This window comes from Gobio gobio (genome assembly GCF_949357685.1).
Source record: "Gobio gobio genome assembly, chromosome: 21".
Taxonomy (NCBI): domain Eukaryota; kingdom Metazoa; phylum Chordata; class Actinopteri; order Cypriniformes; family Gobionidae; genus Gobio; species Gobio gobio.
This window is the reverse complement of record NC_137117.1, coordinates 11,592,723-11,605,626: the sequence shown is the minus strand read 5'-3', so window position 1 is coordinate 11,605,626 and position 12,904 is coordinate 11,592,723. Positions and strand designations below refer to the sequence as shown.

General features: G+C 37.6%; 1 protein-coding gene across 1 annotated transcript in view; it reads right to left on the bottom strand.

Moving 5' to 3' along the window:
• Positions 1–11,005, bottom strand: part of quoa (quattro a) — a gene marked incomplete at its 5' end in the record, with an annotated part of 253,122 nt that extends 242,117 nt beyond the window's left edge. The window contains 2 exons of the mRNA XM_079802006.1: positions 10,716–10,802; positions 10,916–11,005. Of these exons, the coding sequence (XP_079658132.1) occupies positions 10,716–10,802; positions 10,916–11,005 (177 nt within the window). The remainder of the gene's footprint in view (positions 1–10,715; positions 10,803–10,915) is intronic.
• Between the last annotated feature and the right edge of the window lie 1,899 nt (positions 11,006–12,904).

Here is a 12,904-nt window from a genome sequence, read left to right as displayed (position 1 = left end):
ATAATGTCTCTTCTTAGTACTGTTAAGATTGTGGTATTATTTTCATAATCATTTAAGGACATAATTTACCATAATGCATCCGGACATTCCAATACTGATGGTCATTAGTGTAATGACTCCATGAGTAATATTTTATTGTATCACATTATTAATATTTTATTTTATCAAGTCAAGTCAACTTTGTTTATATAGCGCTTTTAACAATGCAGATTGTTTCAAAGCAGCTTTACAGTGTTAAACAGGAAAAATAATGCAGCATAATTTTATTCAGCCGTCTAGCCATTCTGGAGAAAACGGTGATGTCATCAGTTCATTTCTATTATCATACAGTGACAGTGTGGGCTTTAGATCAGTAATTAGATCAGTTATTTAGTTTATATGGTTCATTTAGTTTAATAATTAGATTTATTTGGATATTTAGTTGAAAAATGTAGTGTCCTCAACTGAGCACGCCAAGCCAGAGGCAACAATGGCAAGGAAACCAAAACCCCATCAGGTGACCTAATGGAGAAAAATAAACCTTGGGAGAAACCAGGCTCAGTCGGGGTGCCAGTTCTCCTCTGGCCAATTAACAAGCAGTGTATGATTATTATTCTGGCAGCTTTACAGGTCAGAGGTCATAATAGATCAGAATATTTGAAGGATCAGAGGCAACACGCTGGAGACGGGTTTATTGAGGAGGATGTGTTGATTAAATAATTATTAAAATGCAATATTCGAAAGATCGGAGGCAACACGCTGGAGATGGGTTTATTGAGGATGACATATCGATTTAAGTATTATTCAATTGTAATATTCGAACAATCGGAGTCATCACGCCGGAGACGGGTTTATTGAGGATGCCGTGTTGACAAGGCAATTTCAGGGTGCAGGTCCACCATCTGAACTGGATATGGCCCGGATCCGGCTGACTGCAGTAAACCTCGGGATAACCTCGGGATTGGTTGGTTGGTTGGTTGGTTGGTTAGGTAGTACAACAAATGTTAGTCAGTTAGTTAGTTAGTTAGGCAGTACAACAAATGTTAGTTAGTTAGTTAGTTAGTTAGTTAGTTAGTTAGTTAGTTAGTTAGTTAGTTAGTTAGTTAGTTAGTTAGTTAGTTAGTTAGTTAGTTAGTTAGGCAGTACAACACATGTTAGTTAGTTAGTTAGTGTGTTTGTTAGTTAGGCAGTACGACAAATGCTAGTTAGTTAGTTAGTTAGTTAGGCAGTACGACAAATGTTAGTTAGTTAGTTAGTTAGTTAGTTAGTTAGTTAGTTAGTTAGTTAGTTAGTTAGTTAGTTAGTACAACACATGTTAGTTAGTTAGTGTGTTTGTTAGTTAGTTAGGCAGTACAACAAATGTTTGTTAGTTAGTTAGTTAGTTAGTTAGTTAGTTAGTTAGGCAGTACAACACATGTTAGTTAGTTAGTTAGTTAGTTAGTTAGTTAGTTAGTTAGTTAGTTAGTTAGTTAGTTAGTTAGTTAGTTAGTTAGTTAGTGTGTTTGTTAGTTAGGCAGTACGACAAATGCTAGTTAGTTAGTTAGTTAGTTAGTTAGTTAGTTAGTTAGTTAGTTAGTTAGTTAGTACAACACATGTTAGTTAGTTAGTGTGTTTGTTAGTTAGTTAGGCAGTACAACAAATGTTAGTTAGTTAGTTAGTTAGTTAGTTAGTTAGTTAGTTAGTTAGTTAGTTAGTTAGTTAGTTAGTTGGTTAGTTGGTTGGTTGGTTGGTTGGTTGGTTGGTTGGTTGGTTGGTTAGGTAGTACAACAAATGTTAGTCAGTTAGTTAGTTAGTTAGTTAGTTAGGCAGTACAACAAATTCTAGTTAGTTAGTTAGATAGTTAGTTAGTTAGTTAGTTAGTTAGTTAGTTAGTTAGTTGGTTGGTTGGTTGGTTGGTTGGTTGGTTGGTTGGTTGGTTGGTTGTTAGGTAGTACAACAAATGTTAGTCCATTAGTTAGTTAGGCAGTACAAGAAATTCTAGTTAGTTAGTTAGTTAGTTAGTTAGTTAGTTAGTTAGTTAGTTAGTTAGTTAGTTAGTACAACACATGTTAGTTAGTTAGTTAGTTAGTTAGTTAGTTAGTTAGTTAGTTAGTTAGTTAGTTAGTTAGTTAGTTAGTTAGTTAGTTAGTTAGTTAGTTAGTTAGTTAGTTAGTGTGTTTGTTAGTTAGGCAGTACGGCAAATGTTAGTTAGTTAGTTAGTTAGTTAGTTAGTTAGTTAGTTAGTTAGTTAGTTAGTTAGTTAGTTAGTTAGTTAGTTAGTTAGTTAGTACAACACATGTTAGTTAGTTAGTGTGTTTGTTAGTTAGTTAGGCAGTACAACAAATGTTAGTTAGTTAGTTAGTTAGTTAGTTAGTTAGTTGGTTAGTTGGTTGGTTGGTTGGTTGGTTGGTTGGTTGGTTGGTTGGTTGGTTGGTTGGTTGGTTGGTTGGTTGGTTGGTTAGTTAGTTAGTTAGTTATAATTATTTGATGGATATTAGTGTAATGGAGTAATATTTTCCTGTATCACATCAACAATATTATAGTAAATTATAGTATATTTATGTATAAATACTTAAAAATTGTATGTGTATGTCATTGAAAATAATGTCACAATGCAAAGATTAAGATCCTAAAAAAGGTTTCATAATTTTAAGCGAATTTGTATTTATTCATTTATTTAGGGGTGAAATAAATAAAGTCTGTCATGTTCCTGAAAAGGTTTTGTGAGATGTTTGCAATGCAATGTGTTTTATACACTGCTTCATTGATACCTTTTAAATGGGGTTGTGTAATGATTTGGGAGTGACGTATTTGTTCATCAGATGAAGCACTTCCTGTTTCATATCTAGAACATCATGAGATATCTGACCTGTGATGCGTGAAGCACAACACATCTTTGTGACACAAACAGTCTTGTTGTTTTGCTCCAGAAAACATCCTCCGACCAATTTATCGCGCACTATGTGCACCTGGCGTGTTGTGATTTGCTCTGTTATTGCTTTTTTTCCTCCTGTTTTTCCTGGGAGGTGAAGATGAGGAGGAAATGGGTTGAGCAGCAGCTGGAATTCACCCAGACAGGCTGGTTTGTTTGCCCTCGCCGAAAATGAGCAAACGAACTGTTTTAAGTGCTTTTTTAAGGTTAACAAGATCCTCAGACCTGGGGAGGCTGACTGACAGGAGGACTGATTGCTTTTAAGAGTTTCACTGTCGACCCAAACAAAATCAAAGAGTCCATAGTTTTGTGGCTTACGAAACTATTTATAATGGCCTCATTTTGCCTTGAAAGTGTGTCATTGAAATGATAATTGAGCGATTGTTTGTTTCATGTTCACAAATACATGTTAAAGGGATAGTTCACCCAAAAAGGAAAATTAGCCCATGATTTACTCACCCTCAAGTCATCCTAGGTGTATAGGACATTCTTCTTTCAGACGAACACAGTCAGAGTTATATTAAAAAAGTCCTGGCTCTTCCAAGCTTTATAATGGCAGTGAATTGTTGGGTCGTTTTTGAAGTTCATAAAAGTGCATCTATCCATCATATAACTGCTCCACACGGCTCCGGGGGGTTAATAAAGGCCTTCTGAAGCGAAGTGGCACGTTTGTGTAATAAAAATATCCATATTTAAAACTTTATAAAATGTCATATACACCTAGGATGACTTGAGGGTGAGTAAATCATGGGCTAATTTTCATTTTTGGGTGAACTATTTCTTTAACCCAAAAAAACAACTATTTTATTCATGAGGAAAATATGTGTGGTTGTAATTGTACATTTGCCAATATTTCATTTCGTAGTAAATTTATTCTTGTGATTTTTTTTTTTCTTCCACTTATTTCTGAGGGTTGGGGTTTTGCTGCAGGATCTGGTTTTGTTTATCATGCAAAAGTTAACTAAATATACATTTATTGATATTACCATGAATTGCATATCCTTAATAATGCGTTTTCAGCACATATACATTATAAGCAATGTATATTTAAAGTTTGGAAACATTAAGGTTCTTAATCTCACCAAGGCTAAATTTTTTTATTCGAAAAATACAGTAAAACGGGAATATTGTGTAATATTATTACTATTTAAATAGGGTTGGGCATCGTTTTGATTTGAACGATTCTGATTCCGATTCCGATTCTTAGTTTCGATTACGGTTCTTTTCGATTCTCGATTCCGATTCTTTGAGGGGTGGAGTCACAACATGTCACAGGCTCATTTCACAGAGGAAAATTGTATTTTGATTCAATAATGAGTTTTAGTTTTGGGACTTTCTCCGCTGGCATTTTCACTTGCTTTGCTGCAAAGGTGAATGGAGTTCCACACCGAGTCCCGGTTTAACAATAGCATTAACAGCAGTCATTAGGACTGCTACTAGCGTGGGCAATTTGCGTATAGCTACATTTATCTACGAGGGGGAAAAATAATTTCAGTAACGTTGTTGTTCACCACAATTCGCAATTTGGTCAAGGGGTTTACACTACAATCACTTACCTGATTATGATGAGGTGGGATAATGTTAGTTCACCCTGAAATGAAAATAAAGCCATCTTTTACTCACCCAGCTGTTGTTCAAATGCGCGTGTTCCAGTGTGTGCGCACTCCAAGCCGCAGTAGCCTCGCACAATATTCACTTAAGGAGGTTATATTATTAGTATTATTTCTTATCATATACGTTATAGAAAAGACGAGAATCGCGTTTTTTTCTATTGAGCTTGATTTCTCAAAATGGTGTGTGTGTGTGTGTGTGTGTGTGTGTGTGTGTGTGTGTGTGTGTGTGTGTGTGTGTGTGTGTGTGTGTGTGTGTGTGTGTGTGTGTGTGTGTGTGTGTGTGTGTGTGTGTGTGTGTGTGTGTGTGTGTGTGTGTGTGTGTGCTTATCGTGGGTGCAATGACAACAGTGCGAGTTATTATAGTAGGCATGAGCGCCGGCGGCTGCTGACAGCTCATAGTGTACACAGAGGAGCGCGCTCAGAATAACGGCCGAGCTCAGTGTTTTGACTGAATAATACGGTTTCTTTCTCGAAAAACCTATAGTGTGCCCACTGAACACTTTCCATATGGCGCGCGTCTCCCTGTATCGTTGCGTGATACATTTGTTTACTTTTTGTAATGTTTTAGCTGATCGCCATTCACTGCCATAATAGGAAGGAGCGCGTGCAGGAACAGTATTTTAAATGTCATAGGACATAGGGCACTGGGACAACATCAGGGTAAGTAAAAGAAGGCTTTATTTTAATTTCAGGGTGAACTATCCCGTTAATAACGTTGGTTAGCGCAGGGTTGCCCGAGGGACAGACCTGCGCAGCATTTCAAACACGCTACACTCGTTAATTTATAGCTACACCACATATTTGTAGTGCATCCTCCCGTGCAAGAAATAAGTTTGTCGTGTGTTGCACTGTGCCGACCCAGGTTTTTTTTTTTTTTTGTGAAATAAAGCCACACTTTTGAGCGCCACTTACCGTGCTCCATGGCTGCAACAGAACAAACGGGCGCGGCAAGCACTTCCGAAAACTTGCGCGTTTGGAACCGATGATCGGAATCGAAAACAAAATTTCTAAACGATTCCAATGGCATCGTTATTTTTTAAACGGTTCCAAGTTGGAACCGGTTCTCGATGCCCAACCCTATATTTAAATGTACTGGATCAAAGATGAAGTTTCAGCATCATTACTCCAGTCTTCAGTGTCATATGAGCCTTCAGAAATCATTCTAATATGATGATTTGCTGCTCAAGAAACATTTATGATTATTATTAATGTTAAACACAGTTGTGCTGATTAATAGTTTTGTGGAAACTGTGTTTTTTTTTCTCCTTCTCAGGATTATCTGATGAATAGTAAATTCAAAAGAACAGCATTTATTATAAATATAACTTTTTATAATATGTATTCATTTAATGTGCCTTTGGTAAATAAAATTACATATTTTTTCTTTTTCTTTTTAAAATCTTACCCCAAACTGTTGAATGATTAAAAAAAATAAAAATAATAATCAACATTGGTAATAATAAGAGATATTAGACTGATTTCTGAAGGATCATGTGACACTGAAGACTGGAGTAATGATGCTGACAATTCAGCTTTGATCACAGGAATAAATTACACTTTACTATATATTAAAATAGAAACCAGTTCATTTGGAAATAATATTTCACCGTATTACTGTTTTTACAGTATTTTTGATTAAACCATTTTTTATATATATATAGTCTGCTTACAATTCTGAGTCTGCTTACATTTATTTGTGAATATATGAACATATGAGGCTTCATGTTTGTTCAGGGATCATTTCCACTGCATCAGATTTCACGCCTCCATTACAGGCTGGACTCTCAGAGGAAACACTGATGTGAAGTGAATGACATTTCCCACTAACTAATCTACTGGGGGATTGCCTTCATTGCTTTGTGCAAATAAAAGGAAAGGCTTTACAATCCTGTACAGCTGATAGCTGAAGTGTGTTTCCTACATTCATCTAAATATTTCATTATTGCATTAAAGAAGACGCCTATTCCCATTTGCATAATTCTATATGTGGATTATCATGCATTATTAATATGTGCCGGATTTCATCCCGCAAGACATTCTGTTTAGTCAGGCCAAGAGAACCCAGGAGTATTGGACAGGTGTTTGTGAAAATGGCCTGATGAAATCATGGAGGTTTGAGGATGGTGATCACTGCCAGAATCTGGTAAATTACATCCCAGCTGACAAAAAATGTTCTCAAAACACATTGCTAACATTCCCATTTAGTTAAATTCCCATTAAACTTTCGGTTATTTGAAGGTTAAGGGAACATTCCGTTTGATCATTCTTCAAACATTATGGAATGTTGCTTTTGAGTGTTCCCTGAACATCCTGAAAGTTGTAGCATTTAAAAAATGTTAGATGAACATCAAACTGAAACTTTTCATGAATACTGTACTGTATGTTTTTGTTTTGAGAACATTATTAAAGGAACACTCAACTTTTTTTCGAAAATAGGCTGATTTTCCAACTCCCCTAGAGTTAAACAGTTGAGTTTTACCGTTTTCAAATCCATTCACCCGATCTCCGGGTCTGGTGGTAGCACTTTTAGCATAGCTTAGCATAGACAATTGAATCTGATTAGACCGTTAGCATCTCCCTCAAAATCGACGGAATAAGGCCGACGGAAAATGAAAAGTTGCAATTTTCTAAGCCAATATGGCTAGGAACTATACTCTCATTCATAATCAAGGAACTTTGCTGCCGTACCATGAGTGCAGCGGCGCAATGATATTTTACACAACGCCTGAAAATAGTCCCCAGCACGCTCTCTGTGTAAGCAGGTTGTCACGTTGGTTATGTCGATGGAAGTTAGCCTATTTTCAGGCGCTGTGTAATATCATTGCGCCGCTGCACTCATGGTACGGCAGCAAAGTTCCTTGATTATTACGCAGGAATGAGAGTATAGTTCCTAGCCATATCAGCCTAGAAAATCACAACTTTTAATTTTCCATCGGTCTTAGTACACGATGTAACTACAGAAGAGTCAAGTTTTAAATAGGAAAAATATTGCAACTCTTTGGTAATTTTTGAGCGAGATGCTAACGGTCTAATCAGATTCAATGATCTATGCTAAGCTATGCTAAAAGTGCTACCGCCAGACCCGGAGATCGGCAGAATGGATTCGAAAACGGTAAAACTCAACTGTTTGACTCTAGGGGAGTTGGAAAATTAGACAATTTTCAAAAAAGTGGAGTGTTCCTTTAAAGACCCCCTGAAATCAAAATGGACGTTTTTTAGCTTTTAGTATGACTATGTTAACTTTAAGGTTATGAATAAGCTGGTGTGTTCCAAAACAATGACAAAATTCCCATTTAGGAGATATAAGCATTCAAAACACACAGTCTCTCACTTCCGTTAAAATGAATCACAGATTTTGATGACATCATCGCAGACATCATTTTCTCATCACATCTTCTGTCCAATCAAATGGTCTCTAGAATCTGAAGCGCCCACCCCTACACTGTAAATAGATGCTGACGCTGCGGCTGAAAACGGTCAGCTGTTCACACATTAAAGCTACACTGTGTAACTTTTTTAGTTTATTCTTTGCTAAAAACACTTAGTTCTTTCAAAAATATATGTGCTCATTAATGTTTACTTCTTTCAAGTAATAAAGTCTTCTCGTAAGTTTATAATATGCCATTGAAAATACATACGGGTCAGGGGTTCGAATGCGGGTCGCCATGTTGCCCCTCCATCTTGAAAGTACATCAGCCAAAGAGGGACATACCGGTAAATTCAAGCTTCGCCTTTCGTGTTTTAACACTCGATGGCACCGTGTCGAATGTGGACGAGGTCGAACTGGAAGCCATGTTAATCTTGGACTAAATCGGCCACCGTAGGAGTTAAAACGAAATCGGAATTGAGAGGAACAGAAACTAATATTCACTGGATGGTCATATACCTTTTCACCGCTAGATGGGGGAAAATATCACACAGTGTAGCTTTAACTATTTTCTACATGGTGAATGGCACATAGCGCACTATACATGCGATAGGAAACAATTCAGACAGTGTAAATATGCTTTCAGTTGAGGCGAATGAAGTCTGGTTTCACATTACTTTCACGTGCACTGCAGCAGCGCACATACACAGTCTAGACCAGAGCCGTTGACTAGAGACACAAGAGCGCATCGCGGATCATATGCGCGAGTCGGCGCAGACAACAAAACATATCGGACCCATTCAAATTCTGCACAGAATGCTGTATTTCAAAGCGATATGGAGGAGATTATGATGATAAACGGTTATAGATTAGGAGGAAACTCTGGCTTTACCAAACAGAAAGGCTAGTCAAACTGTGGTAATAACGAAACGCTATTGGCTGTTTCAAAAAAGGGGAGGAGCTGCTAACAGCTGGAGCCGTTTCAGGGGAAATTACGTCAATACTTTGAATAATGCTGCGCGTTTCAAGGCACTTCAGTGGGCCTTTAAAGACCACACTGTAAACCCGAATAAGTTGGCAAACCTCGAAAAAAATTGTTTTAAGTTAAGATGTTTGAAGTCAAATGTTTTAAGTTAAGAAATGTAAAGTTTAAGTAAGTAGAATTTGCAGATTTTTATTTTGTTATCATATGTTATCTAAATTTTTTAGTAGTGGAAACTTGACTCGCTTTAACTAGCTGATTCAATAAATACCACCTTGCTAATCGGTTACACAATGCGTTTGGTAGCATTAGCATAGCATAGCACTTGCTGAATGAGCCAATAATATCTGTCTGCAGAGCTGCAGTTTCACTACAGCAGTTTTGCCCGCGCTGTCACATTTCATTTTTAAATCTTAGCGACTCTTCTATCCTAAAACTATCTAATGGTTATTATTGCTCCTGCTGTTATTTTTTGCATCTGCTGTTGCTCGCAGGCCTTCAGGCTCCTTTGCTGAAATAAAACAATGCTTGTGTCATGAACACTTTAATCTTCTACGTTTTTTCCTCCAAATTCGAACAGCCTGGTATAATAAACACACTTTATATCTCAAAGCCTGGTATAACTATCTTGATTTATTTATAACTCTACTTATGTTAATACTTTTTATTCTAATTTTATTCTATTTCTATTTTAATTTCCCCTTGTGTTCTTGTAACTGTTATTTGCACTGTCCATGGAGCGGACCTGTTTACATTTCACTGCCAGTTGTATATTGTGTATATAACTGTGTATGTGACAAATAAAACTCTTGAATCTTGAAACACACAAACTTTCGAATATACATTCAAAGGGTAATTATCAGTGTAAAGTCAAGATAACTCTGATTCCTCAAGTTGATCTGCCTGGGGTAAATTCATAAACTTGAACACAAATAAAACTTAATTTCAAACAGGCTGAAAGTGTGAGCAAATGATTCATTTGTTGGAGACATAACCAAGAATACAATTTAATTTACATTTATTTATTGCATTTACAATTTACATTTTAAACATTCCATTATTTTACCATTACCATTGAGCTATAAAATTATACAAGCGCAATTACACCAAAAAAAAAAAAAAATTAATTCAAATTTCAGGGTTATGAAAGGATGACACACTAGCGTTTTCGTTGTCCCTTACCTCTGACGCGAATAACTGCAAGAAGAGCATTTTGAAAACTTCGGGAAATGATTCCCTTCCAGTGCCGTAATGCATCTCGACGACATAAATGCACATGCGCGGGCAAAACTGCTGTGGGGTAAAACTGTAGTTGGGGTAAAACTGTCAGACCCTTCTCGAATGAGGACAGCAATATAATACATTTAAAGGGCACCTGTTATGCCCCTTATTACAAGATGTAAAATAAGTCTCAGAGTGTGTCTGTGAAGTTTTCTAACAGATCAAAATTCCTAACAGATCATTTTGAAAATGGCAATTTTCGTTTTTGAGAAAAATGAGCTGTTTTGTGCGTGTCTCCTTTAAATGCAAATGAGCTGCTGCTCCCCACCTCAGAGGGCGGAGCCTTTACAGCTGGTGAACACGCTAATGAAAACTGAAACATGATACATCTGTTTGGTTTTGATGATCATCTCTATCGCAGACATGCTCACTGTAACGATTCACCAGTGAGTGCCCCTGATCACCACCAGAGGGCACTCCAACCCAGACTGTCATTCCATCATAGATGGAAAGCACTCACTGTTTACACCTTTGTCTCATTTACCTCATTATCTATAGAGATGTTCCAAACCCCTTTTTTCCCTTCCCGATTCCGATACCTGGGCTCAGGGTATCGGCCGATTACGAATACTGATCCGATACCTGGGTGTGGTCAGAAGAGAGATGCGTGGGTGCCCAGAAGATCTGTGGTGCGAGGACCTGGAAGCCACAGTAGTTGAGGACACCATTCTACAAAAGAGAAAACATCAGCACAGCGGTTTCAGGTTAGGCTTACATGCAAACGCAAAAAGTGCAAAATTATGCCTAGTTGAGGTAATAAGCCTAGGGATGACGTTTCTTACCTGAACTGGCCACAGAGTAACATTCATATCTCCATTGATCCCATTGGAGCTGAACATAGTCTCATGGGAACCAGTGGTGAAGGACAACATGGCTCTCTTTTCCTGACATGAATTAAATTCAAATTATGCCAATATTCACCACCCACTCTTTGCTAAAAAAAAAACTCCAACAACATTTATTATTGCGGTGCATGCAATATCTTATATATGTATCATATATACAGCTGTATATACTACTAGCCCTGTATGAATTGCTAGAATTATTTTATGGTGTGCTTCAGACTTATCACTTAATAAAACATGAACAAATACATACAGTGAACTACTGTATTTATTACAGTATTTTTATTATCTGACTGTAGTATTATTTATTTTTCTTACGCGAAAAAGAACTTCAAAATGCAGCCCCAAATCTAACACTGCAAACTGAAAAAGGTATTTTAGTTTTACAATATAACTGTACAAAGAAACAAAATAAATGTAGGAATATAAAAAAATGATATATTAATCAGAAAATAATCTCTTTACAACCATCTAGGCATAACAATAATTATTATTAGTAGAGACGTATTATTATTACATAGAGACGTAGCTAAATCTACTGTACAACAGTAGCCTAATATATTCTGTCAATTTCTTCACGTTAAACCAAACTTTTATTTTGACAGGTTGCGTGAACACCTTTGAGTGTCTGTGTTCATTGTATGACACCGTAAATTCTCATGAAGTGACGGTTTATGCGTTCGTGTCCTCATATAGTGACCATAGACTGTAAAAACGCAACAAAGACAGCGAGCGTCACGCGCGTGTGCGCGGGCGCCCGCCATCCACACAGAGACAAAATACTGCTAAACAGCGGACATACAGCTAACGCTTTTTCATTTCTTCTTCGCTGCCAGTGGTTGCTTGTGGCAACACAGCACAACTTCCTGTGTTTACAATGCATTCTGAGCAGCGAAGAAGAACCGTGCAGCGGTTAGGCAAAGCTAGTGGTCATAATAACTAGGTCTTGTTTAAGGGTGCGTTCACACTTGTCATGTTTGGTTCGATTAAAACGAACCCTGGTGCGATTGCTCGGTTAGTGTGGTTCATTTGAACATATGCGAACGCTGCCATCCGAACCCTGGTGCACACCAAACAAATTCTGGTGCGGTTCGATTGATATATGAACGCAACACGGACCAAAGACATGTAAACAAACCAAAAACAGGACGCGATGTCACAAGATGCGACGCTACAAGTCAGCTGATTTGCCGACGTGGAAAGATCGATCTGTGTATTCAAAATGAGTAGAGGGCAAACGTGGAGCAACGAGGAGGTAAAGTGCCTCATCAATATATGCAGATCTTCGCTTCTGCACACAACGGAGGAAATCCTGCTGCTGTTTTGAATGTTTTGAACATTCGTACAGCTCTTCGTGAGTTCTCAGCTGTTAAAAGTAAAACCATATGTACACGCATAAAATGATGGCGTTTAATCCAGCACACAGCATTGTTTTGAATGTTCGGTAAGCAAGCCCTGTCGCGAAATATACGTCATAAAAGCCGACCAATCAGGTTGTGACCGTATCCCTATGCCTTTGGTTTCGTAACTTTAGGTTCGCTGTTAAAAATGCCAGTGTGAACGCCAAGCGGACCAGGACTATATGTTTTGTTTTTGTTTTTTGGTCCAGACCAAACGAACCATACAAACCAAACTACAAGTGTGAATGCACCCTAAGAAAATGGTATCGGATCGGTACATGGGTTCAAGTACTCGCCGATACCGATGCCAGAATTTGTTGTGGTATCGGTGATATTTCCGGAATCGGAACAACTCTATGTATCTAGCCTGTTCACCCTGTCATTCATTGCGAGGTTTTGTATGTGTTACTACTGCATCTCTGAGCGATTTTCCCTGGTTCTTGTCTCTCGAATTTCTTGCCTGTTCTTTGGATTACCCGTTTGCCTTGTTCCCAGCCTTGTGTGTTTTGTTTGTTTGGACTGCCTG